Genomic DNA, 24010 nt, shown 5'->3' on the forward strand with positions numbered 1-24010 from the left:
CGGGAAAAAGCATGAATATTTTTATACACTAGTTTGTTCAATGTCAAATAACTTTTTAATATTATATTTTATTTATAATATACTTACAATCATTTTTAATCAAGTCCTTATTAAACTCAGCTATCACTTGAAAATTGTCTTCAATAGTAAAGCTAGTATCTCCTTTTGGAAAGTTTTCTTCATTTGGGAACTAGAAAATAGAGATCCATTTATCAGTTTACAAAAAAGTGTGTATACATCCATAACTTTACCTATCTGTATATATATACATATATATAGTTTATAGTTATAACTTGAGACACAGAAAAACAAAGAGATGTTATGAAGCCAATTCCATTCAGAGAAAGTAGAGTATATTATATTTCATCAATTCTTATCGCTCATATTTCTTATCTCTTAACATCTTTGAGATAGGGATACACCTTAAAAATAATCGCATTTTTATATCTCTATAGCACAGACAACAGCTGTGACATAGTTATCTCTGCCTGTGAAAGGGCAACTATATGCAAAGAGTCATACTGGTCAAATAATGATCACAAATATGAATTTGTGCATTGTTAATATTAGACATATTAAAGCAATTCTACTGTCTATATGTCTTCAAGAAGATCAAACTAGGGTTTAGCACCAAACAAAAAGTATTGTAGTCATGGAAAGACAAGAAAACAAAGCAGTGTGATATACAATAAAACTCTATGCTCAAATAAATCTAAGAGTCTTTCACTAAATGTAACATTAAAAATCCAAGTGAAGGTGACCAAAGTTCTGAAGATCTATTTCATGGCACTGTTAATGTACTTCCCATTACCAAAGTATGCACATAAAATGGTGAAGACTGTAAATCTTACAGTGTGTGGTTTTTAAAAGGGCAGTGAAAAAGCACTGTGTAATGTTAACTGACTGGTGTTCATTTCTTAGAATCATACATTATAATGGTGCTTACAGTTAATTAGTGTCTTGGGATTTTATGAAATACAAGATAGCTTTTAAAGTTCAGATACTGCTGTGTGCAAGCAATCTGTCACACTTCTCAAAGTTCTTATCTCTGTTGGTAAGTTAGTCACTTTGCCTTAGAACATTTTTTATAAACTCGGGATATAAAACATGACCATACTTATGTATGTGAAAATATTTAAAAATAAAACAAATGGACATAAATTTCTTTTTCAGTATGGAATACTTCTTTATTCTCCTCTCAAAAAAAAAAAAACCAAGAAATGAGAAATAGAAACATCTCTTACCTTTGATGAAACTAAGAAATGATGGTATCCCTGAATTACAATATATTAAAAGGACAGGGAAACAGTATAGGCTTAGCAATATGGAAGAAAGTCAAACCAAAGTACCTACTACAAGAGATCCCAATAAGAAACAAGCTGATAAACCCCAATAACCATGGTAATGCTGGTAATGCTCTGTTTCTTAAGGGTGGAGGTTACATGGCTCTCTTCACCCTATGGTAATTATTGAGCTGTGCACTTGTGGTCTGTGCATTTATTTTGTATGTGTATTATGCTTTAATAAAAAATGGAAAAATTTTAAATCTCTTTAACAGATACTGTTTCAAATACATGCATACATCCTTTTCTCAATAACCTCTTCTACTTGGTAGCAATGAGAGGTACCTGGTATCTACTTAGCAGGGGAGAGGGGTGCATATTAGAAGGAAAATAGATCTAGTAGCTATTAAAATATATTTTCTATATATTATCTGCCTATTTGCTCTTGTCATGAATTCCTACTATTCTCTAAAGTGAAAAGTATTCCTTTAAGTTCCTGATCCTAAAAAAGGCAGTAAATCTTCCAAATCGTCTTGTCTTGCTTAGTTTGATTTATGATGCTTCATGTGAATCTACTAAACTCTTTTTTAACTTACAGCTGTACAAGGATGTAAATATGCTTCCTTTGCAAAATTTAGTACTGACATAAAGAAAATGCTTTGGCAAGGTGCAACTATAAGAATAATTTTACCTGCAAGAAGTCAATCTGCATACAAGTGCTAGGCAACTCTGGTGTCAAAACACAAGTGTTTGTTGTGCAGCTTTCATACGCAGTGCTATCCAAAATCTGACTGCATCCAACCTGTGAACTGTGTCCTCTGACCATCACAGCACTAGTAGCGGATCCTTTCACCTGGTGCCCTTGAAACTCAACAGGCTACAGTAAATTATTAAAAATGAGTAGTGAGAAATATATTTACAATGCATACATACAAAGAAAACAATGCATAATTCAGCTTTCTATTAAGTATTACTTTTTTTTGGCCATGATACACAGCTTGTGGGATCTTCGTTCCCCAGCTAAGGATCAAACCTAGGCCCTAGGCAGTGAAAGCACAGAGTCCCAACTACTGAACCACCAGGAAATGCCCCACAGCTTTGCATTACAGACATCATGTGTGTGAGTGCATGCTAAGCTGCTTCAGTCATGTCCAGCTCTTTATGACCCTATGGACTGTAGCCACCAGGCTCCGCTGTCCATGAGATTCTCCAGGCAAGAATACTGGACTGGGCTGCCATGCCCTCCTCCAGGGGATCCTCCTGACCCAGGGTTCGGATCTGTGTCTCCTGTGGCACCTGCACCGCAGGCAGATTCTTTACCAGAGCCACCAGGGAAGCCCCTACAGACATCAATGAAGTTTCTTCTTTTCTTTCTACTAACTGAACTGCAAGCTCCTTGAGGGCAGAAACTCTTCTGCTTCATCAAGGTATCATGTGCATTTAACACCATGCTTGGAATGTAGAAAGGGAAGAAAGAAGGAACAGAGGAAGCATTTCCTTTGTTTAAAGGTTTTGTAAACTATCAGGCTATTAGCAAGGGAGATGCTGGACTCTTAGTCTCCCAGATAATCTGATCCTGTAGCTCTGATGACAAACGAGGTCTAAGAGTACCTCACAGGGGTGCTCTCACCCACTCAGAGACAGGGTCTGCTTTCAGACTTCAAATGGCTTTCTCTGCTGCCCCCTTGAGGGTTCTAGGATTTTTACTCTATACAAGGTGACAAAGTCTACCCAGAAGGTGGAAAAATAGTGTGTAGAGCTGAAGGAAAGTACGTAAAGAATGGATTTATTTCTAACTGATAAATTAACAAAATGACAAAAAATATAATCTGAACATCCTTACTTAATAATGAAGATTTTAAACTACACATTTTAAAGGAACTAAAATGCCTCTGGAACAGGAGTTTTGTTGAAAACATTCTGAATTTTAAAATATGACACATATCAATTAAAAAAAAAAGTATAAACCTTTAAAGACTGTATATTTCTGCATTGTTTGATGGGGAATACAAATTCTCTATAAGCAAACAGATGCCTTGCTTTCTTTGCCACTATGTCTATCTTTTCCAGAGGTATGCTGAGTTTTAAGAACAGAATCATTATTTACAAAACCCACCCATATATATGCTGTTATCTCTATCAATTTTTGCTGTGGAGTGGGCAGTACTACTGAGAGCTTTGGTTATATATACTTCTACCCATTTAGCCTGAAGTAAAAGTGGTGAAGTAAACTATAGTAAATGAAAAGCCATGGACACCTTCACTTTGTTCTGCACTGAACATTCATTAACTGTACTTTATATATATCATTGTGTCCAATCCCTAGGGTATCCTATGTATAAATAATGCATTACCAGGGAATCAGTAACAGAGAGAGGGCTCAAGACCAAAAAACGGGTAGCAGTCATTAGTTTCTCTTGTTCTTAAAATCAGGCTAATTCATTTTGCTCACTAACCTGTCTACGAAAACTCTAAAGTTGTGTAAAAAACAGCAGGAAAACACAGTGGGTTAAAAAATCAATTCACAAATTTTACCTTGGGGTCTTTACAGGTTTCTCTCTCCATTTGTTTAGGAATAACAGCTAGAAAAGCAGTCTCTTCTTCACTGCCCAAGGGAAAGAACTAGGATAAAATATAAATTACTGTGTTAGCTAAAATAATCTTGTAGGTGGTTTATGAGTTTGATGGGAAAATATTCCCAAACTTAGAGGACACATCATCTCCATCTCGCTTCTCTCTATACATACACACAATAAACTGCCCCTGACAAAGGAGTGCTCTAGCAAAAAAAGGACTATCCTAGTGCATTTAAAAACTCAGCATATTCGAAAATTCTAATTCTAAACTTTAATTGTAATCTTTTAAGACTGTATGTTAGTATGTTATAAATCCCATACTAATATTTACGTTAATGCAGATTATTTAATTCAAAACTTAGAGTGAAATTAAAGGAGGAAAATCATAAAAAGTATAATACTTTCTTTAAAAAATGAATCATTTTCTAGCAACTACAAAATAGAATATATAGACAACAGCAACTAGTCATTTTTAGTTCAAGTTACTAAATAAAATAGCCATAATTTCTAATGTGAATTATAGACTTGGAGACTTTGAGACTTAGAAAATGAACTCAACTGTAGGAGTAATTTTTGTTTAATAATTATGAAGAAAAAAATTGTCATTAAAAGAGGTAAACTGTATTTCTTCACACAATGGTCACTTTCCTTTTATAACTCTATAAGCACAACTGCCAATCAAGTAGCTCTTAAAAATATTCAACTCCTACTAGCACTTTTAATATAGTGAATTTTAAAAGTTAATTAGCATAGTATAATATCTTCTAGCTCCTTTGCTGTGTGTGACTAATTATACTTACAAAACTAAAGTGAAGGTGGCATTAAGTATATCCTTAAAGAGCACCCTAACTTTAAATTTTGAAAGTCCCAGCACTACTATATATGAAGAGTTTGTTTCAGTTGTAGCAAGAAAACTATTATAAAAACACAAATGTACTTCGATATTAATACTAAAGAGATTTAAATTACTTTTTTTTGCAAAAGATTCTAAGACCTTTTTCATTACTGTGAGATTATAAAATATTTTGCTTTAAAAATATATGACATTTATTTTAAATGGCAACTCATCCTGAAGGGAAAAAGTGACTGTTAATTTGAAATTTATACTTTGTGATAATTATCACTGAAAAAGTTTAAACCATATTTTTTTAACTGAAAAAAAGCAGTAAGGATGTGATCATTTAAGTTAAATTAGGAAGCTGCTGTTATGTTATACATTTGATCTTATAATACTAATATAAGGGTGAAAAATGACTGAGTGACCACAGTGAATTTTGTTTTGTGGTGTTTTAAGCAACACAGCCTGCAGATGCAGCTGTAACTGTTGATGGCAATTCTTGGATTAGGTAATGCTTGCAAGTTTGCAAAATTAACTTTATGATAAAAGATTTGTTATTTAACCAAATCCTATTGGCTACACAGGGCACTTAAGCCAGTATGCTCATCTAAATGAGTAGAAAAGGGTAACTAATTACAAATAAATTTGAAAACTGGCAATATAAAACACAAACATATAATTACATGCCATACTTATCTGGCATATACAGATACATACTTATCTGTATATACAGATACAATGTCTGGTTACATTACATTTTAAAAGTTAACTCACCTGCAAAGACTGAAGTGATTCACTTGGTTCAACTTTATTTTCTTTTATCATCTTAGGAATAGAACATTAACATAAGCCAAAAGGTAACAGTAAGTTAGAAAATAAAAAATAAAGGACACCATTACTAGTAATCAAAGAAATAAAAGGTAGGTGTTAATTAAATACTATTTAACTTAGGAAGAATTTTAAAAGATCTTAGTACTGGTAAATATAAAGTGAAACAAATATTCCTATTGTAAAACATTAAAATATTTCAATCTGACTTATATCAACATCTAAGAAAGATGTTCTTGGCCTTTCAAATTATCAGTTCCACTTCCGAGAATCAAATCTAGGGAAACACTTTAAAATGTAAATAATCATTTATGTGCAAAATTATCTACTAAAGTTTTATTTACAAAAGCAAAATGCTAGAAATAATCTAAATATCCAAAATAGGGAATTACTTGTCCAAAGCACAGGATATCCACAGAATGGAATGGTAAGTAACCTTTAAAAGGTACATGTAAGGGACTTCCCTGGTGGCTTAGTGGCTGGGACTCTGCACTCCCAAAGCAGGGGGCCCCGGGTTCAATCCCTGGTCAGGGAACTAGATCCCACATGCTGCAACTAAGATCTGGTGCAGCAAAAAAAAAAAAAGAGGTACATTTAAGAGTTTTTAATAATGTGAGAAAATAAAATACGATATTAAGCAGAAAGGATATAAAACTATTTGTTCCCATTAATCTAACCACACTTTTTAATAGGCCAAAAAAAGCTGGAACTGTTAACAGTAATTATCTCCAGGTAATATGCATGCTAAGTCACTTCAGTCATGTCTAACTCTTGCGATCCTACGGACTGTAGCCTGCCAGGCTCCTCTGTCCAAGGGATTCTCCAGGCAAGAATACTGGAGTGGTTTGCCATTTCCTCCTCCAGGGATCTTCCCACCCTAAGGATCGAACCCATGTCTGTTACATCTCTTGCACTGGCAAGCAGGTTCTTTACCATTCAGGTGGTTTGGTAAGTTTTATTTTTTTTTACCTCTTTCTGTATTTAAAAACTGAGGAAAAAATTGATATTATTTTTTTAAAAATGGTAACATGAAAAATAAAATACGATACAAACTAGGGGTAAATGAAACAATAAAAGAATTGTTTCTTCAAAAGTGCTAAAAGCATCTTCACTGGGAAACACTAATTTAGATAATTTATTCTAGAATTTCAATTCACCCTAATTAGTATTATTATTTTTTACATTATTTCCATGGTTCCCAAACTGGTGTAACAAGGTACTTTGGAGTGCCTCAGTGTACTCAATGGGGGCTCCACAAGATGATTTAAATTCGAGGGAAACACCGTGTCATTAGACATCTGTCAGAAACTGAACAAACTACTAATTCAAGGTAGCTCAGTTTCAACATCAAATCTGTCATTTCCGTCAGTGACAGCTTATCTTTGTGAAGCTGGGTTTTAGGAAATTGCTATGATAAAGATCAACTACCAAGCAAAAATCAGTGTGGACCTAGAAACCGAATCTCTTCCAAGGTTTGAGAAACTGGACAGTGTCCAACAGGGACATGCATTCCATTAGTAAATGTTTAAAAATAAAACGCTTATTGCAATCATTTCACAGTCATATATGCATATCATATATCAAATCATTATGTTACATATCTTAAACTAATACAGTACTGTTAGTTATATCTCCATAAAACTGGAAAGAAAAACCAAAATGCTTACCAAGTTAATAGGGCATGGTAAGTTTTTAACACTACTAACTAACTAAATGGAACTGCTAGGTATTTCCTTTGGCCAAGCGATGCAATAAAATCAGAGATACAGGGGAGGTGGTGAACCAAGATAGCTTCAAACCCTCGGTATTTCTATAATATCATTACAAATTCTAGAGCATTCTATCTGAAAATAATAAATATACTGAGAAAAAAATGTACCTGATGAGGATCCTGGTTCAGATGAGGAGACTTTGGTGTAGCTTGTGAAACTATTGTAGTCAATGGTTTCCTAGCTATAATGGACAAAATCCAATGATCTTATTCGTCAAACATATAGTAGTGCTCTAAAATTTTTTAAAACTTATTTCTTAAACTGAGTGAAACAATGTAACCATTATCTTGAAATTACAGTATGCCAGACACTGGGGAAATAGCAGTGAACAAAACAAACACGATCCCTTGAAAACAGAGGGACACAGAAGGTAAATAAATTCAGCCTGTGATACAAAAGGATTTCATAACACAGGGCGATATAATAGAGTGGTTTTAGCAGGATGATCTGGAGAGATCTCTCATGGGAAGAAATGCTGAGACCTGAGGATAAGAAGACCAGCTATGCAGGAATAAAGGTGTTCAGGCAAAAGGCAAAAGAAGTGGCAAGACTTTGAGACAGAAGAGCTGGGAAGGCTGCAGAATGGAAAGAAGGACAGGGTGGCTAAGTCAAAACACCTATCAGTTATCTGCTTAAAATGGGATTTTTTTCCGTTAAAAGAGATTCAATAATCTCAGTTTCTTCTAAAATCACCAATAAGACTATAATTTTTAAGTGATTACTTCTGGTAAAAAAAAAAACAAAAAAAAACAATAAACATAGCTATATTCAGTGTAAACTTCATTCTTTACCAATTATTATTTTTGGTTTCATTATTTTCCTGTAAACATTCAGACTATATTTAAATGAAACAAAAATTTTGGAACTTGAGCTTATTTATAAAAAGAATTTTTAAAAGGCACTGGATGAAAATTATTTTTTCCTTTACTGCCTTCACTCAAGAATAAACTTCTAAATTAACATTTCTAAAATATATGCCATTATCTCACAAAAACTTTAACATATTGGAGAAAATGTGTTTTTTAACATTTTCACACATCCTAAAATGGTGGTAAAACTGATTCTTCTCTAATTCTGAATTAAAATCCATGAAGTCATTTGTTATATTCCAATAAGAAATTCCATCTCCTCAAATTGTCTCAAGAAAACCAACTTAATCATTCTTTAGAGAAACATCTATATCAGAAAATACAGTCGATCCTCATTATTCACAGATCCCACTTACTTACTAAAATTTTGTAACTCCCAGATCAAAGCTATCTTTCTGAGGTCATTTGCAGACATGCAGAACTATGAAAAAATGAGTTTCTTGATGTGCACATTCCCAGCTGAGGTAGAACAAGGAGACATTCCACCTTCTAATTTCAGCTCTCCTGCTACAAGTGTCCCTTTTGCGATCTAGCTAGTACGTTTTTCATAGTTGAGGGCTTTTCACTGGTGACTCTGCTAACATTTAAAATGTTTCCTACGTGTACTGCTGCCCAGTGTTCCTAAGTGCAGGAAGGCTATGGTGTCCCTCATGTAGAAAACAAGTGATAGGTTTCATCCAGGCAGGAGTTAGAGTGCTGCTGGTCATAACTTCAGTGTTAATCAATCACCAGTATATATTAAGTAAGGCATCTTTAAATGGAAACACACATAAAACAAGGTTTTACCACCATATGACCCAGCAATCCCACTCCGAGGCATATACCCTGAGGAAACCAGGGTTGAAAAAGACACGTGTATCCCATTGTTCACTGAAGCACTGTTTACAATAGCTGGAACATGGATGCAACCTAGATGCCCATTGACAGATGAATGGATAAAGAAATTGTGGTACATATACACAATGGAATATTAGCCATAAAAAGGAATGCATGTGAGTCAGTTCTGATGAGGTGGATGAACCTAGAACCTATCATACAGAGTGAAGTGAGTCAGAAAGAGAAAGATAAATATTGTATTCCAACGCACATATACAGAATCTAGAAAAACGGTTCTGAAGAATTTACAGGGCAGCAATGGAGAAACAGACATGGAGAATAGACTTAAGGACACGGGGAGAAGGGAGGAGAGGGTGAGATGTATGGAGAGTAACATGGAAACTTCCATCACCATGTGTAAAATAGACAGCCAATGGGAATCTGCTGTGTGTCTCAGGAAACTCAAACAGGGGCTCTGTATCAGCCTAGAGGGTGGGATGAGGAGGGAGATGGGAGGGAGGTTCAAAAGGGAGGGGATGTATGTATACCTATGGATAGTTCATGTTAAGGTTTGACAGAAAACAACAGAATTCTGTAAAACAATTATCCTTCAATAAAAAGATAAATTAAAAAAAAACAACGTTTTATACTGATTAGCTGATGAAAATGTTCTGACCAGAGGTTTGAAGGAAACTAACCCTGCATTTCTCCTAAAAGCAATGGCCTACTGTTCACTAATTTACTGTTTGGTAACTTTATAGCACATATATCACACAAATAATGAGAATTAACTGTAATCCTCTTCTCCAACTTAATGAGAAAAAAGAAAAAATTTCCCAAAACTAAATTCTGTAATTCCTAAATCTTATATTAGAAATTTATATCCTTATCTGATATTGCATAACTACATCTACCCACATTTTTCAATATTTTTAATTTTTTAGAAAATAAATTATAGTAATAACCATCAAATTAACTACATTAAAAAAAAATTTTCTAGGTACAATAATTTATTTCTATTTTTCTCAGGGATTCCTTGAGAATAATAAGAGTTCAATTTTAACTTTTGAATATTATAAAGTAATTGTTCATATGTACATAATATTATCTCCTACATTATTTTTCTTTAAAAAATATACTGTTGGCAAACACCATAAGCCAAGTCAAAAGGCCAATTAATAACATACTGAAAGAAAATATTTGCAACATATATCATAGATAAAGGGCTGATATTTCTAATATTTAAAGAATTCTTCCAAAAAAGAATAAAAAGACCAACAACCATGAAAAGACTGGATAAAAAGGTAGAAAAATAAATAAGTAAATAAATAAATAAAAACTGAAGCACACACACAAAAAAATAGCAAAATGGGCACTGATGTTTCAGAAATGTTTGTTTGCTTTATTTAACGGTAAACTGAAAATACATCTTTTAAAATTTTGGTATGTATCCTATAATAAAGTGCCATTTTAATGGTTGTGTTAATTTATCTTTGTATTAAAGACTGCTGAATTTTGTTAAAAAAAAAAGGTAGAACAGACAGTTCAAGAAAAAAGACAAATGATGTTTAAGTATATGAAAAGTTCAACTTCACTTGTAGTAACAGAAATACAAACTTAAAACATGCTCTCATTTCTCATCTATTAGATTGGTAAAATTTCAAAAGCTTAGCAACATACTCTATTGGCAATGCTATGCTGAAACAGGCACTCTCATCCATTATTACTGGGAGTGAGAAACGGTATGATTCCTTTGAGGGAATTATGAAGTATCTAACAGACACACATTTACGCAACACACCTACCTACTGCTGGGAATTTGCCCTGAAGACAGACCTGCAATAACATGCAAAAAACCCATAGAGTTATACAGATATGAAAGGTTACTCATTGTCACATTATTTGCAATAACAAAATACTGGAGACTGGTTGCGCAAATGATGGTTCAACCACACAGTAAAATATTACACAGCTGTAAACAAATGAGGATGAGACATGCCATTCTAACCTTCAGGATTGCTATCTGACTCATACGTCTGCAGAGTTCCTTGTTGTTTAAAGGAGGTATTTTTCTTTTTCAATACTTCCAAGCCTTCCAAAGCCGTACTGTGTTCAGCCAATGATTTTAAGAGAGAAATGCTATTTACTAATCCAGAAATTTCTGAAGAATTTCTAAGATTATTCCAGTATTGTTTGCTTTCTCCAGAAGTTTCTACATCAATATGGTCCTGGAATAAACTTTGACTCCTTCCCACCTCTTCAGATTCAGAAATATGTGATTCTGTGTCTCTGGAAATATGTGTTTTTCCCAAAGGGTAACACAAAGAATTGGAAGCTTGGGTCTGTGATTTATCAAGTGCAATACATTCTTTAGAATGAATCTGTTTGGCATTTAATAGCTGGATACTGTTCCCACTGCTAGAGGTTAATGGTAAAACCTGATTGGTATTTTTGTCTAAGTCACTTCCCAAAATAAGAGGCCGAGTCTGAGCCTGTTCTGAAAATGGGTTGTTTTCAGGTTTCTGATCAGTGGCTATGTTTAAAAAATGAGGAATATTTAAATTTGTGTTCATACTTTCAGATTTACTTGGGAAGGAAGCACTAATGGATTTATTAGTGCCTTCATCATTTTCTACATGTCTATCATCAGTCCACTCTAAAGATGAGTCAAAATTGCTTAATGTGTCACTACACACCTCCTTTATTTCTTTTCCAGTGTTTCCAGCCTTCCAAGTTTCTGTGTCATAACCTACACAAGTTTTATCACAAAACTGTGATGGCAGAATCTCTTTCGTGGGAAATGTCTCTGAAAGTGTGTCCCCAATAGACGTTGAGAGAGGCAGATGCTCACTGCTAACTTCTTTACAGCTTATATTCTCACATCTTGAATTGCTGCTATTAACCGAAGTTTCCTTCACCCAATCCTCTGAATCCTGGGAAATTCTGCTGCTTTCCTGTGATTCCTCTTCAGTGTCACTGGTTTCAAAATTGTTTAGATTAAATGTGACTTCCACAAGTGGCTGTGATATATCACTCATGGGTTCATGAATACTACTAAGGCTTTCATTGTTAGTACTACTTTTAGAAAATATATTAGTACTATCATCAGAGATCCCAGAATTGTTACTTAGTGAAGATTCAATTTGTAGATGTTCATACTTTTTTTCTGGTGTTCCATTTATATTTATCTCCTGTGCTTTTTCTCTAATAAGAATTGATCCTTTTATGCCTATCTGGTCATTTTGATCAACAGATCTTTTATTACTTTTTTGAATGTCAGAATCTAATAATAAGCCATCATTGACTACAATGCTACAATTAATTGGTAAGCTACTGTTTTCATAGAATGAAGAAATTTCTAGTTTTCCTTCTTGATCCCAGGATTGATCATTATCATCTATTAGCTTATCTTCATTATACCTTTTTCCCTTTTCAGCACATGTTTCAAAGAACTGGATCCTTTTTTGCATCGAAAGGTCTTTCAAGTTTAAATTACCTTCTTGGGTCTTGGGTTTCTCTTCTGCATTTTTTCCATCTACTGTAGAAGAATCTACAGGTGAACTCTGTGAGGATAAATACATGGCCCACCGACTTTTATTTCTCATGGCATTTTCTGATTGATGCTGGTTGTGTAAACTTTCTGTGCTCGTCACTTCAGCATACTCTTCCTGTTCAATTAAGCAATTTGGTTCAGTAGGAATTGCTAAACTTCCTTGTGGTTGTATCTGAAGGAAATGTCCTATAATCTCAGAATTTAGCTCCTTAGACGTACTTGTGGATGTGGACTTCAGAAGAGCTAATATCTGGGCTTTGCTTCTAATGTTTTGTGAAACTCCTAAACCGTGAGATACCAAACTATCTCTTTTCATGGACTCATCGGTCAGTAAAGAATCTGAATGCTTATTTACAGAACTGATAGGAGAGCAAACATAATTTTCTTCACATAGCACTTCTGGGTTAATCTTGAAGGATGGAGTAGAGATAACTGAAGAAAAAGGTATGCCATTTCGCTCTCTGTTCTTGTAAGTGACAATGTTCTCAGAGTCTGTTGGCATATTACTTGTATCTTTCTTGCCAACTGTAGAAAACAAAGGAGGTGTGTTGTACAATGGTGAAAGAAAAACAGGACCAGGTTTCTCAGACTCAAGTGAAGCAGCTGGTTCACTATTTTCTGTAATAACCGTTTTCTTTGGCACTTGACGTGGTCCTTGAAAACCCTAAAAATATTAAACAATTATTAGCTGTTCTATAGATGATAAAGAAAATGTAAAATGAACTGGCTAAAAAAGAAAAAAGAATGTGCATGTTTTACAAGATAAATAATTAAGATACAAATTTTGGGGAACTTCCCTGGTGGTCCAGTGGCTAAGACTCTGCACTACCAATGCAGGGGGCCTGGGTGTGACCCCTGGTCAGGGAACTAGATCCCACATGCCACAACTAAGACCCAGCATAGCGAAAAAATATATATATATATAAATTTTGCTATGCTAAAATGCAAACACTCATTGTATTAAGATTAGAGTTCACTTCCTTTCTCCCACAGCCTTTACTATGAAGTACTGTTTTAATCATACAGTACAACAGCTTAGCAATTCACTACTTCTTGAAATGATTTTATAAATATATATTGACTTATTATTTTCAACAGAGAAACTTACAGTAAACTTCCTTTTTAGACCAGCAAGCTGACACCCAAGGGATCGGCCAGAAGACATACACCTCTTTGAATTTAATACTGGTGCTTCTTTAATGACGTCCTGCTTGACAGCTGTGCTTCCAGCAACTTTAACCTCCTCAACGGTGATTAAGTACCGATCACTTTCTAAATCATCTCCAGGTTTAACCTAAATTTTAAAGAATAAACATCAAAATCATATATGTCCAATTATTTGATGATATATGTGTTGCAATAAGCTTCCAGCACAGGCAAAGACACAATGGATATCCAATAAATAGCTGCTAAATGAATCAATAACTAAATTATTTATTACTATGCACTAGTTATCAACAAGCACACAAAAAAGTAATACAATAAAATAAATTCACTAATTTGTTTATTCAACAATATATATTAAGGATTATATGAGCACTTTTGCTACATGCTGGCGATACAAAGACAAACAAGAAAACTATGCTTCATCTCAAGGATTTCACTTAGAATTCATAAAATTAAATGTAATTCTTAAATTAGAGCTATTAAATAATCAGTTATACATATATCTTTATAAATTAATTGAATTAAATACATAAAATTATCATGAATTATTATAAACTGTTACTTAAACAATTATATTCCAAAATAGCATTTCTAATCACTTTAATAAACAGAATACAGTACTATCACCATTTCAGACTGCAACATAAAAAGATTATCAACCTGGTTGGTAACATGCAAAATCTGTGTATTATCACAGATAAGGTACTCAATCTTTACTCATGAAATAACTTTAAATGAAATAACAATAACCGTTGTTACCATCAACTAAGTATCTACTAAAATAACGCTCCTCCTAGACCCTCTTTTGATAAATATAAAAATTCCACTACCATTTTTGTCATAAAATTTTAAAACAGATTAAGTACCATGGCCAAAATCAACACAATGATAATAAAAGTATACATTTGAGTACTTTGAGAATCACTGTACTAAACAGCGAGGCACTTTACCTAAGCTATTTCTAATTTTCTGACCAATCAAGTCGAATATGTCCATGGTCCTCATTTTACAGTAGAGAAGGTGAACACAGAGAGGTTAGGTTAGCTAGGAAGTATGTGAAAGTGGGAAATAAATCCTGAACAAACAACTTCTACTATCCTTATTCTTTACACTAAAATATGCTTTTGGTTCCCTTTTCTTCCTTCTCCAGAGAAAAACATAAATATTTGAGAAAATGTTTTAAATAAGAACAGTTTCACAAAATATATCCCACTGTAGTTCTCTGCTTTTCAAAACCACATAATAGAATTAGAATAATTTTCTTAGCTCAAATCCCAGCCTTACCACTTTAACATGGGTAAATTATTTAATCTTTCAGTACTATACTCTTAAGTCTATAAAAATCACAGGGCTGTATAAAGATTAAATGAAACAATATCTAAAAGCCTTTAGCAGAGTCTAGCTAATAATAAATGTTCAATAAATACTATCTATAATTACTAATATTAGTACCATTAATATACTATTTAACAATATTCACAAAGGAAGTAAAAGATTTTTTAACAATAGCTTAAAAATAAGATATATTAAAATACCTCAAGGCACTTAAGAAATAAACTCTCCAAACATCCTCCTTTGTCATCATATAAAATTGCCTATATTAAAACAAAACAATTATTAACACTTTAAAAAAAAAAAGGACACAAAATAATTCTACTTTTCTGAAATATCTTCAAAGCAAATAAAAAGTTGTTATATAAGTAAATCATGTCTTGAAAGGATTACCTACTTTGTAAACTTGGATTAGAAATCCATGGCTGATTCATGTCAATGTATGGCAAAAACCACTACAATATTGTAAAGTAATTAGCCTCCAACTAATAAAAATAAATGGAAAAAAAGAAAGTACATCTATCTCAAATGTTTACTAATCATCCATTCAGTGTGTGCAAGACAGCAAAGGCGTACACATAAATTCAAGAAATTAATCCCTACCAGGAGAATCTTAGAATGAAACTGGGGAGAAAACAGAATTGGAGTAAGTTACAGGAGGCAAATCAGGAAACAGTATCAGTAAAGAGTTTATTGTAATGGTGTGATATGAAGGATCAAAGAGATGATTAGAACTTGAAATAAGTCCTCAGCAATGGGATAAGACAATTGTTTGAGGCATAAAGAGTAAAGCCTACTGAATGTGCAGGATATGGGAGAAAAAGGAAACTAAGGTGAGGATCTCTTTCTTGCTTTCTCCTGTGTCTCTCTATCTCTGTAGCCATGCTGCTCGATGTTCGATATCACAGTCATGTCTGACTCTGTGCGACCCCATGGACTGCAGCAAGCCAGGCCTCCCTGTCCCTCACCATCTCTCGAAGTTTGCCAAGTTCATGTCCATTGCATCAGTGATGCGGTCCAGCCATCTCCTCCTCTGACGCCCTCTTCTCCTCCTGCTCTTAATCTTCCCAGCATCAGGGACTTTTCCAATGAGTCAACTGTTTGCATCAGGTGACCAAAATACTGGAGCTTCAGCACAAGCCCTTCCAATGAGTATTCAGAGTTGATTTCCCTGAAGACTAACTGATTTGACCTCCTTGCTGTCCAGGGTACTTTCAGGAGTCTTCTCCAGTACCACAGTTCGAAAGTATCAATTCTTTGGTGCTGTCTTCTTTACAGTCCAGCTCTCACAACTATACAATTGTACGTGGCCACTGAGAAGACCATGGCCTTGACTATACGGATTTTTGTCAGCAGAATAATGTCTCTGCTTTTCCACATTGTCTAGGTTTGTCATAGCTTTCCTGCCGAGAAGCAATCGTCTTCTGATATCATGGCTGCAGTCACCATCTGCAGTGATTTTGAAGCCCAAGAAGAGAAAAATCTGTCACTATTTCCACCTTCTCCCTTTCTATCTGCCATGCAGTAATGAGGCCAGATGCCATGATCTTAGTTTTTTTAATAGTTAGTTTTAAGCTGGCTCTTTCACTCTCCTCCTTCACCCTCATCAAGAGGCTCTTTAGTTCCTCTTTGCTTTCTGCCATTAGAATGGTATCATCCACATATCTGAGGTTGCTGCTGTTTCTCCCGCCTGTCTTAATTCCAGCTTGTAAGTCATCCAGCCAGCATTTCTCATGATGTGCTCAGTGTACAGGTTAAACAAACAGGGTGACAGCAGACAGCCCTGTCCATTCCTTTCTCAACCTTGAATCAATCAGTTGTCCTGTACCGGGTTCTAACTGCTGCTTCTTGACCCACAAACAGGTTTCTCAGGAGACAGGTAAGATGGTCTGTATTCCCATCTGTTTAAGAGCTTTCCACAGTTTGTTATGATCCATACAGTGAAAGGCTTTAGCGTAGTCAATGAAACAGAGTTTCAAAATGAAACTCAAAATCTTCATCATTCCCTCGAAATGTGCTTTTCTTTCTCAAAGATCCTATCTCACTCAGTACCATGATCATAATACAGAAACCTAAAAGTCACTCTGGATTCTCCTCTCCTTCATATCCAAGACCTTCAGATTCTATATTTTCACAATTTCTCTCTATTATCATTTCTCTCCATTGTCAAGGCTAATGCCTGCTTGGTCAGAGCCCCATTACGTTTTGTCTGTATTATTCTACAGCCTCTTTATTGTAAGTCCTCTAAATCCAATCTGACTTTCATCCTATGCCACTTAAAAGGTATGTTAGACATAGCTGCCAAAGTGATCTTTCTAAAAATAGAAACATGATTATGTCATTCTTCTGCTCCTAATTCTTCACTGGCACCTCAGGCTGAGCACACGAAGTCCTTTATAATATGCCTCCTGCCCACGTCTTTAGCTGTATCTCCTACAGTTTTCCAACATGGACCCTTATTCCAGCCACAGTCAATTGTTTCTAGCTCCCAGAAGTGTTTCACACTGTGCTACACCTCCACATTGTTACAGCCATGACTCCAGGCTCAGCTTCCTGCCCTCAAACCTATCAACTTTGTTTACAAAACAAAACAAATACTCAAAAGAATGCTCTTCATCCAGAAAGACTTCTTTGAACCAGAGTCAAATTTTGACATCTCTCATTTGTAATCTCATAGAACCTTAAACATATCGCTATACATATTTTAATTATTAGGCTCTTAGATAAAAAGTAGATAAAAGTCCCTTGAAGACAAAATCTATAGCAATAGTTACTATTCACTGCATGCTTTAAATGTGCCTGGTACCTCGTTAAGAGGTTTGTTTTCTTACAAGTAGTCTTTCTATATTAAAAAGTCTCTTTTACTGATAATCTCAGAGTGATAGATACGTGTAAGTAGAACAAGGACGGAATGTGGAGATCTTTAACTGCTGGCTTCATTCAGGAGGCTACAATCTTGCCAATGTGTCCAATATGTCATCAACTCATCTGTAATAAAGTTCTTCTTTTAAATTTGGTACTATTAAGAGAAACAATAGAACCCCCATCTCCTGCATTGGCAGGTGGATTCTTTGCCACTGAGCCACCTGAAAAGTCCAAAATATACAACAGATGCAGGTTCAAACCCTGGGTCAAGAAGATCCCCTGGAGAAGAAAAGGGCAACCCACTCCAGTATTCTTGCCTGGAAAATCCCATAGACAGAGGAGCCTGGTGGGCTACAGTCCATGGGCTCACAACAACAACTGTTTATTTGCTGAGAGTAAATCTTAAAAGTTCTCATCACAAAGAAAAGAAAAAGAATTTTTCTAACTATGGATGGTGATGGATGGGAAATAGACTTACTGTGTTCATTCTGCAATGTATACACATATCAAATCATTAAGTTATACACTTGAAACTAAAATAAAGTCATGTCAGAAATACACCTCAATAAAATAAATGACTACAGCATTGCTCTCCCTCATCCCTTCACTAGAAGGCCTATATAGAACAAAAAGGCCAAGTAAGAGAAAATTCTTGCCTGTCTTTTAACTGAGACATCGGTTTTTTCCTAACTTATAACTCAAACTGAAATATTGGCTCTTCCTGGGTGTCAGGCCTGTTGGCATAAACACTAAAACTACATTATTAGTTCTCATGGGTCTCCAGCTTGCCAACTACAAATGTTGGAACTTGTCAGCCTCTGTGATCACATTACACAATTCCTTCCAATAAATCTCCCTTTCCTCCATAGAGAGAGAGATAATTTATGCATCTTTATACATTTCTACAAAAGCATGAAGGCCTGAGTCCTGAGCAAAAATTTTAATCATGGGAAGAGAATTAGCCAGCAGAAAATACTTACAAGTGGACAGTAAGCAACATTAGGAGAGTGTGGCATCACAGAAGTCAGATGAAGAAGAGGTGGTTATGATGAATGAGGAGACAAGGGTATTAAACAAAGTCATGAGAACTGATAAGAGTAGAACATTTAAATTTGACAGATGAAGGTAATGATAATGGGAAAAGACACCCATAGAAGGATCACTATATCTAGTAGGGTCAAAGATTTATCCTAGTAAATAGTTCTCTCAAGACTTGATAGGATATCCGAAAATAATGAAGAAAATCCAAAAATAGAAGAAAAGAATCCCACATAGTTTCAGAAATTGGCAGCTTTTCTAAAATATGTCAACTCTATATGTACCATTACATTGTGAGCATTATTGTGTTACAAATATATTTATAGTAGTTTTTTTGGTATAGTTAAACTCTTATTACAGCATAGAAAAAAAGTACCAAAATTCCTAAAAAGTTTCATAGAAAATCTCATTTTTAAAAAAATCAAAGAAAATTAAATAGTATTAACTGAGCTTTTATAATCCACAAATTAATCACTGTGATATAGGAATCATTTGACAACTTCTGTTTTCACATCAGCTTATGGACATATCCAAGATTTTATCATCTACAGACTTTTCTTAATATTCAATCAAAAGAACCCAACTTTTAGACTCCTTAGTCCACTGTTTTGCACTTACTTTGTTTCCTAAGTGACTGATCTTCAGAATTCCATCTTGCCATACTTTTGACTTCTTCATCTTTTGATGAGTATATAGTACCTTATTTCCAAAAGTATAAAGGAAAGAAATGGTTTCTACTTCCATGTATTAAATGTTATATATTTTTATACCCTTCTTTTATACAAAAAATATGTAAGACATCACAAGTATCTTTTATTTATCAAAATAAAAGCACAGATATCATAACAATGAAACATCAATTAAAAAAAAAAAAAGAAGGAAACTTGATAGTAAAAGACAATGGAGGGGACAAAGGAGAGGTAAGAATATAAAAGGGTCCTGACACCAAAGAGGTTAAGAACCATTCATCTAGATAGAACAGACATGCCAGTTTTTCAAGAGAAAGAAATTATTTCCTGGTTCCAAGCTTCCAAAGAATTTGTTCCAAAGAACTTTGCATAACCAGTGTGAACTCTAGGCAAAATACAGGGTTGCCAGACAGAATACAGGGCAATATTTAAGAGATGCATACTTATACTAAAATATTATTCACTGTTTAGCTGAAATTCAAATGTAACAGAGTGTCCTATTTTAGTTTGGGTTTTTGTTTTTTTGTTTTTTGTTTTTATTTGGTTGCACCAGGTCTTAGTTGCAGCATGTGGGGTCTTCTATCCTCACTGTGGCGTTCAGAATCCTTAACTGCGGCATGTGAACTCTTCATTGCCACACGTGGGATCTATTTCCCTGACTAGGGATCGAATCTGGACTCCTTGCCTTGGAAGCAAAGAGTCTTAGCCACTGGATCACCAGGAAAGTCCCAGGTTTGGGGTTTTTAAAACATTTATTTTAGGTTTTTTATAGCTAAATCTGGCAAAACAATTGTGAAACATGAAAGGAAGGAAGGAAAAAGGAAACAGTGAAAACAAATATGACTTACAATAAATTCCTGGCTTTCCATTGTTTCTTCTGAAGTTATAGTCAGGTCCAGAAAATAATCAGTGGTCACTCAATTATTTATAGCACCTAAAATGAAAAATGACCAATATTCAACCCTGATGAACAGAATAAGTAGCAACAACAATTTTTCCCCGCCAACTCTTGACCAAAGGGAGGTATTTATGTGTTGAGACTAAGTAATTACCGAGGAGAACGCACACGAGGGAATTCCCTGGCAGGCCAGTGCTGTGCACTCTGCTTTCGCTGTACACGGCCGGTATGAACCGGTCAGGGAACTAAAATCCCACAAGCTTCCAGGTCAAGCCAAAAGAGGAAAAAAAAAAAACCCACAGGTGTAATCAAATTATCTGCCGCTGAGGACCCTACAGAATAGTGACACCACACTGTGGAAAAAGAATTTTCCAAGTAAAGAGAAAACTAAGTAAAATATATAAAATAATGAGTAGGCTGCAGACATTTTTCCAGGTGCCATAATATGTGTCAGAAAATTGATTCTTCCCTCCCTCAGAAGCTTGGTTTCTCTGAGAAAGCGCTTCAATTTCTAAAATTCTCTGAATTGCTACGATCACCACAAGATGGCCCCCTTGCATTTCAAATTTTTCCCTTTTACATTTTCAAAGTCAATGTAACATAGTATCTAAGACCAAATATACATTATAATACCTCTCCAGGAAAAACTTTTCCAATATAATTGCAATGACTACTATACTTATCCCATGCTATTGGATAAAATTGTTATTGTAGGCAAATCTGGAAATCTAAAATCACTGACGATGAACTGAAGAAGTAAATAGAGATGCCAAAGAAAAGTATTATTTTTAACCACTGCCTTAGATCCCTGGGCCAATAGCATTAGCAACACCTGGGAGCTAGTTAGAAATTCAAATTCTTAAAAAAAAAAAAAAGAAATTCAAATTCTTGAGTCTTGACCTATTAAATCATAAAGGCAGGCATTGGGGTCCAGTACCTGTAATTTAAAAAGCACTGCAGGTGACAGTGATACACACTCAAATTTGAAACCTACAGGTAATTCAATAAAGCAATAATTTGGAATTCTGGATTAAATTCATCCTTTTTACATATAAAATGTATAAAAATAGGCCACCTACACATTATTTATAAATCACATATATTTAGTACTTATTGTGTGCTATGTACTGTGTGTACATAGCGCTAGGCCAAGATACTAAAATGAACAAAATACTACTCCTAGTCGCAAGGAATTTTCAGTATAGCAGGGTAATAAACAGTAATTACAAAAAATATGGAAGGAAAAGCACTTGGAGGGGCACCCAACTCAGTCTAGGGCATCAAACAAGGTTTCCTGAAAGACATAATGCATATACTGTAAACTGAAATAATCATTAACCAAGGAAAAATTCTAAGGAGGGTATTTCCAAGTAAGAATAACATGTACAAAAAAGCTGTGGAAGACTTAGCAAGACATAATCAAGGAACTCTAGTTTATAATCAAGTGTAAGATAGTGAGTTGTGAGAGATAAGACTGAAAAAGCGAGCAATAACAGGATGCGAAGGACATTCTATTTTATGCTAAGTTGTTTGGACTTTTTAAAAAGACAGTAGGAGGCCAAAGCGGAATTTTAAAAATAAGATTACATAATCTGACTTGGGTTTTACAAAGATTGCTCTGGCTGCCAAATGGAGAAAGGGTAGGGCAAACAGTACACAAATGAGACATGAATACTTGTCCCATGACATGGTTCACAGCACAGGACCAGACCTACAGAGGCACTGCCTTTCAGAAATACAACTCCTCCATACCCTAATCCCTCCCCTCCAGCTTACAGGATTGCTAGGTGCCTAGTGAAAGCCAAGAAGATAAGAGGTTCAAAGAAACACATAGTTCACTGCTGTTTTCACAGCAACTTGCCTCCAGCCACTGAATGGGTTAGACATCCTATATATGTAGATAAGACTACACAGTGTCAACACAATGCTTGGCATGTAGCAGTTAACATTAGATAGCTTTAATAACAGTGTAAATTATATGCTAGACACTGTTAAACTGCTTTAAATGTTTACACCTTATAGTACAGATACTATATTTTATATTCATTTTACAAAAATAGGAAGTCAGGTACATAATAAGTATGTAATTTGCCTAAGATCATGAAGTAAACAAATGGCAGATTCAGAATTCAAAACTAAATAGTCTAAATTCTGGTGTTCCTATTCACAAAAACTACATTATGTGACTATGGAATACCTACTGTATCAGGCAAGAATGGGACTGGATTCTTTACATATAATATTTATCAGTCTCATAATCCTGAAAAGTTGTTATTACCATCACAATTTACAGGTTAGAAATCCAGTATTTACTTCTTTAGGATTACTTATATGCTGTTTACCAACTGCAAAATAAATTTCCCCATTGTTTTCCTAAATTAGAAATATTATTTGAGGGATTTGCAATCTAAAAGGTATTGAGGAGGTCCAAACTCTTATTAGTGGTAGATTACTTTAAAGGATTACACTTCAAAAAAGGGGGAGAGATTAGATGTTTTGTGATAATTTACTACAGAAATACATATATATCTTCACACATACACATACATTATTGTGCTGTTTTATAAATTTATGTATAAAATTCGGTGTTATCACTAAAATATGAGCTGTTCTTGCTAAGTACGATGAGATGTTTTTGGTTCTTTTCTTTTGGAACAAGCAGGATCTTTCGAATCCCTAAATGGTTCACAGATATAAAAATTTTAAGAATCACGAGCCCAATAGCCTTTTAAGAAACCGTTCAGTGCTCGCTTCGGCAGCACATATACTAAAATTGGAACCATACAGAGAAGATTAGCATGGCCCCTGCGCAAGGATGACACGCAAATTCGTGAAGCGTTCCATATTTTTCAGCCAAACAGATAAATAAATATTAAAAAAAAAAGAAACCGTCCAGTCCAGACAACCAAAAGATGCTCACATTTCATTTGCCAACGTTCTAATTATCACGATCTTGTGTAACCAGACGACAATGAAGAAGTGACCCTTTGTCAGTCCTAAAAATAAACAGCAAAACCATCCCCGGTTCTCACACGGATACCGGAACTGCAAAGCAGGAGTTGGGGGAAGGTGGTAAAGACGAAACACTAATTATTTACAGGTTGCTAGGGCAAGCCGTGATCCAACCTTGTCTCCACACAGCTTCCTTACCGGACCCCGTCTGGCGGAGCAAACTCCTTCGCCCGTCGCATCAAAATCAGTGATAGCACCTCGAGCTCAAAACTCCAGCCTATCTACCCTCACTCCCCAGAAACTCCCGAGTGGAAGCAGCTCTTTTAACTTGCTCATTGCACAAAACCCACTTTCGAACTTCTCCCGCGAAAAGTCGTGACATCATCAACTCGCGACCGCACCAGATCAAACCCCAGGCTCCGGAACTGAACGGCCGTTTTCAAACTGCCAATCAAATTCCTCTCCGGCTGCGAGCCTCTGTGGCTCCTGCGTTCTCTGATGTCCCGCCCCCACGCTGAGCGAGCTTACGCCTGC

At 35.1% G+C, this 24010-nt stretch overlaps 1 protein-coding gene and 1 non-coding gene across 9 annotated transcripts in view; one reads left to right on the top strand and one right to left on the bottom strand.

Moving 5' to 3' along the window:
• Positions 1-23921, bottom strand: part of ZGRF1 (zinc finger GRF-type containing 1) — a 38426-nt gene extending 14505 nt beyond the window's left edge. For 4 of the 8 annotated variants that reach the window (XM_043438350.1, XM_043438357.1, XM_043438358.1 and 1 more), the window contains exons 1-11: positions 23675-23861; positions 20475-20560; positions 19556-19636; positions 15238-15297; positions 13644-13829; positions 10991-13199; positions 7405-7478; positions 5472-5522; positions 3819-3905; positions 1975-2160; positions 88-190 (exon numbers count right to left, since the gene is read on the bottom strand). In XM_043438350.1, coding sequence (XP_043294285.1) covers positions 88-190; positions 1975-2160; positions 3819-3905; positions 5472-5522; positions 7405-7478; positions 10991-13199; positions 13644-13829; positions 15238-15297; positions 19556-19636; positions 20475-20495 — 3058 coding nt within the window. In that variant the 5' untranslated portion in view covers positions 20496-20560; positions 23675-23861. Of the gene's footprint in view, positions 1-87; positions 191-1974; positions 2161-3818; positions 3906-5471; positions 5523-7404; positions 7479-10990; positions 13200-13643; positions 13830-15237; positions 15298-19555; positions 19637-20474; positions 20561-23444; positions 23521-23622 lie in introns of all 8 variants that reach the window. The other 4 variants (XM_043438353.1, XM_043438354.1, XM_043438352.1 and 1 more) reach the window with 4 other exon arrangements.
• On the top strand, positions 23268-23374 carry LOC122422435. Its single transcript, XR_006263833.1, has one exon. It is a non-coding gene; the product is annotated as a U6 spliceosomal RNA (small nuclear RNA).
• Positions 23922-24010: the final 89 nt, after the last annotated feature.

This window comes from Cervus canadensis, chromosome 19, assembly GCF_019320065.1.
Source record: "Cervus canadensis isolate Bull #8, Minnesota chromosome 19, ASM1932006v1, whole genome shotgun sequence".
NCBI classification, from domain to species: domain Eukaryota; kingdom Metazoa; phylum Chordata; class Mammalia; order Artiodactyla; family Cervidae; genus Cervus; species Cervus canadensis.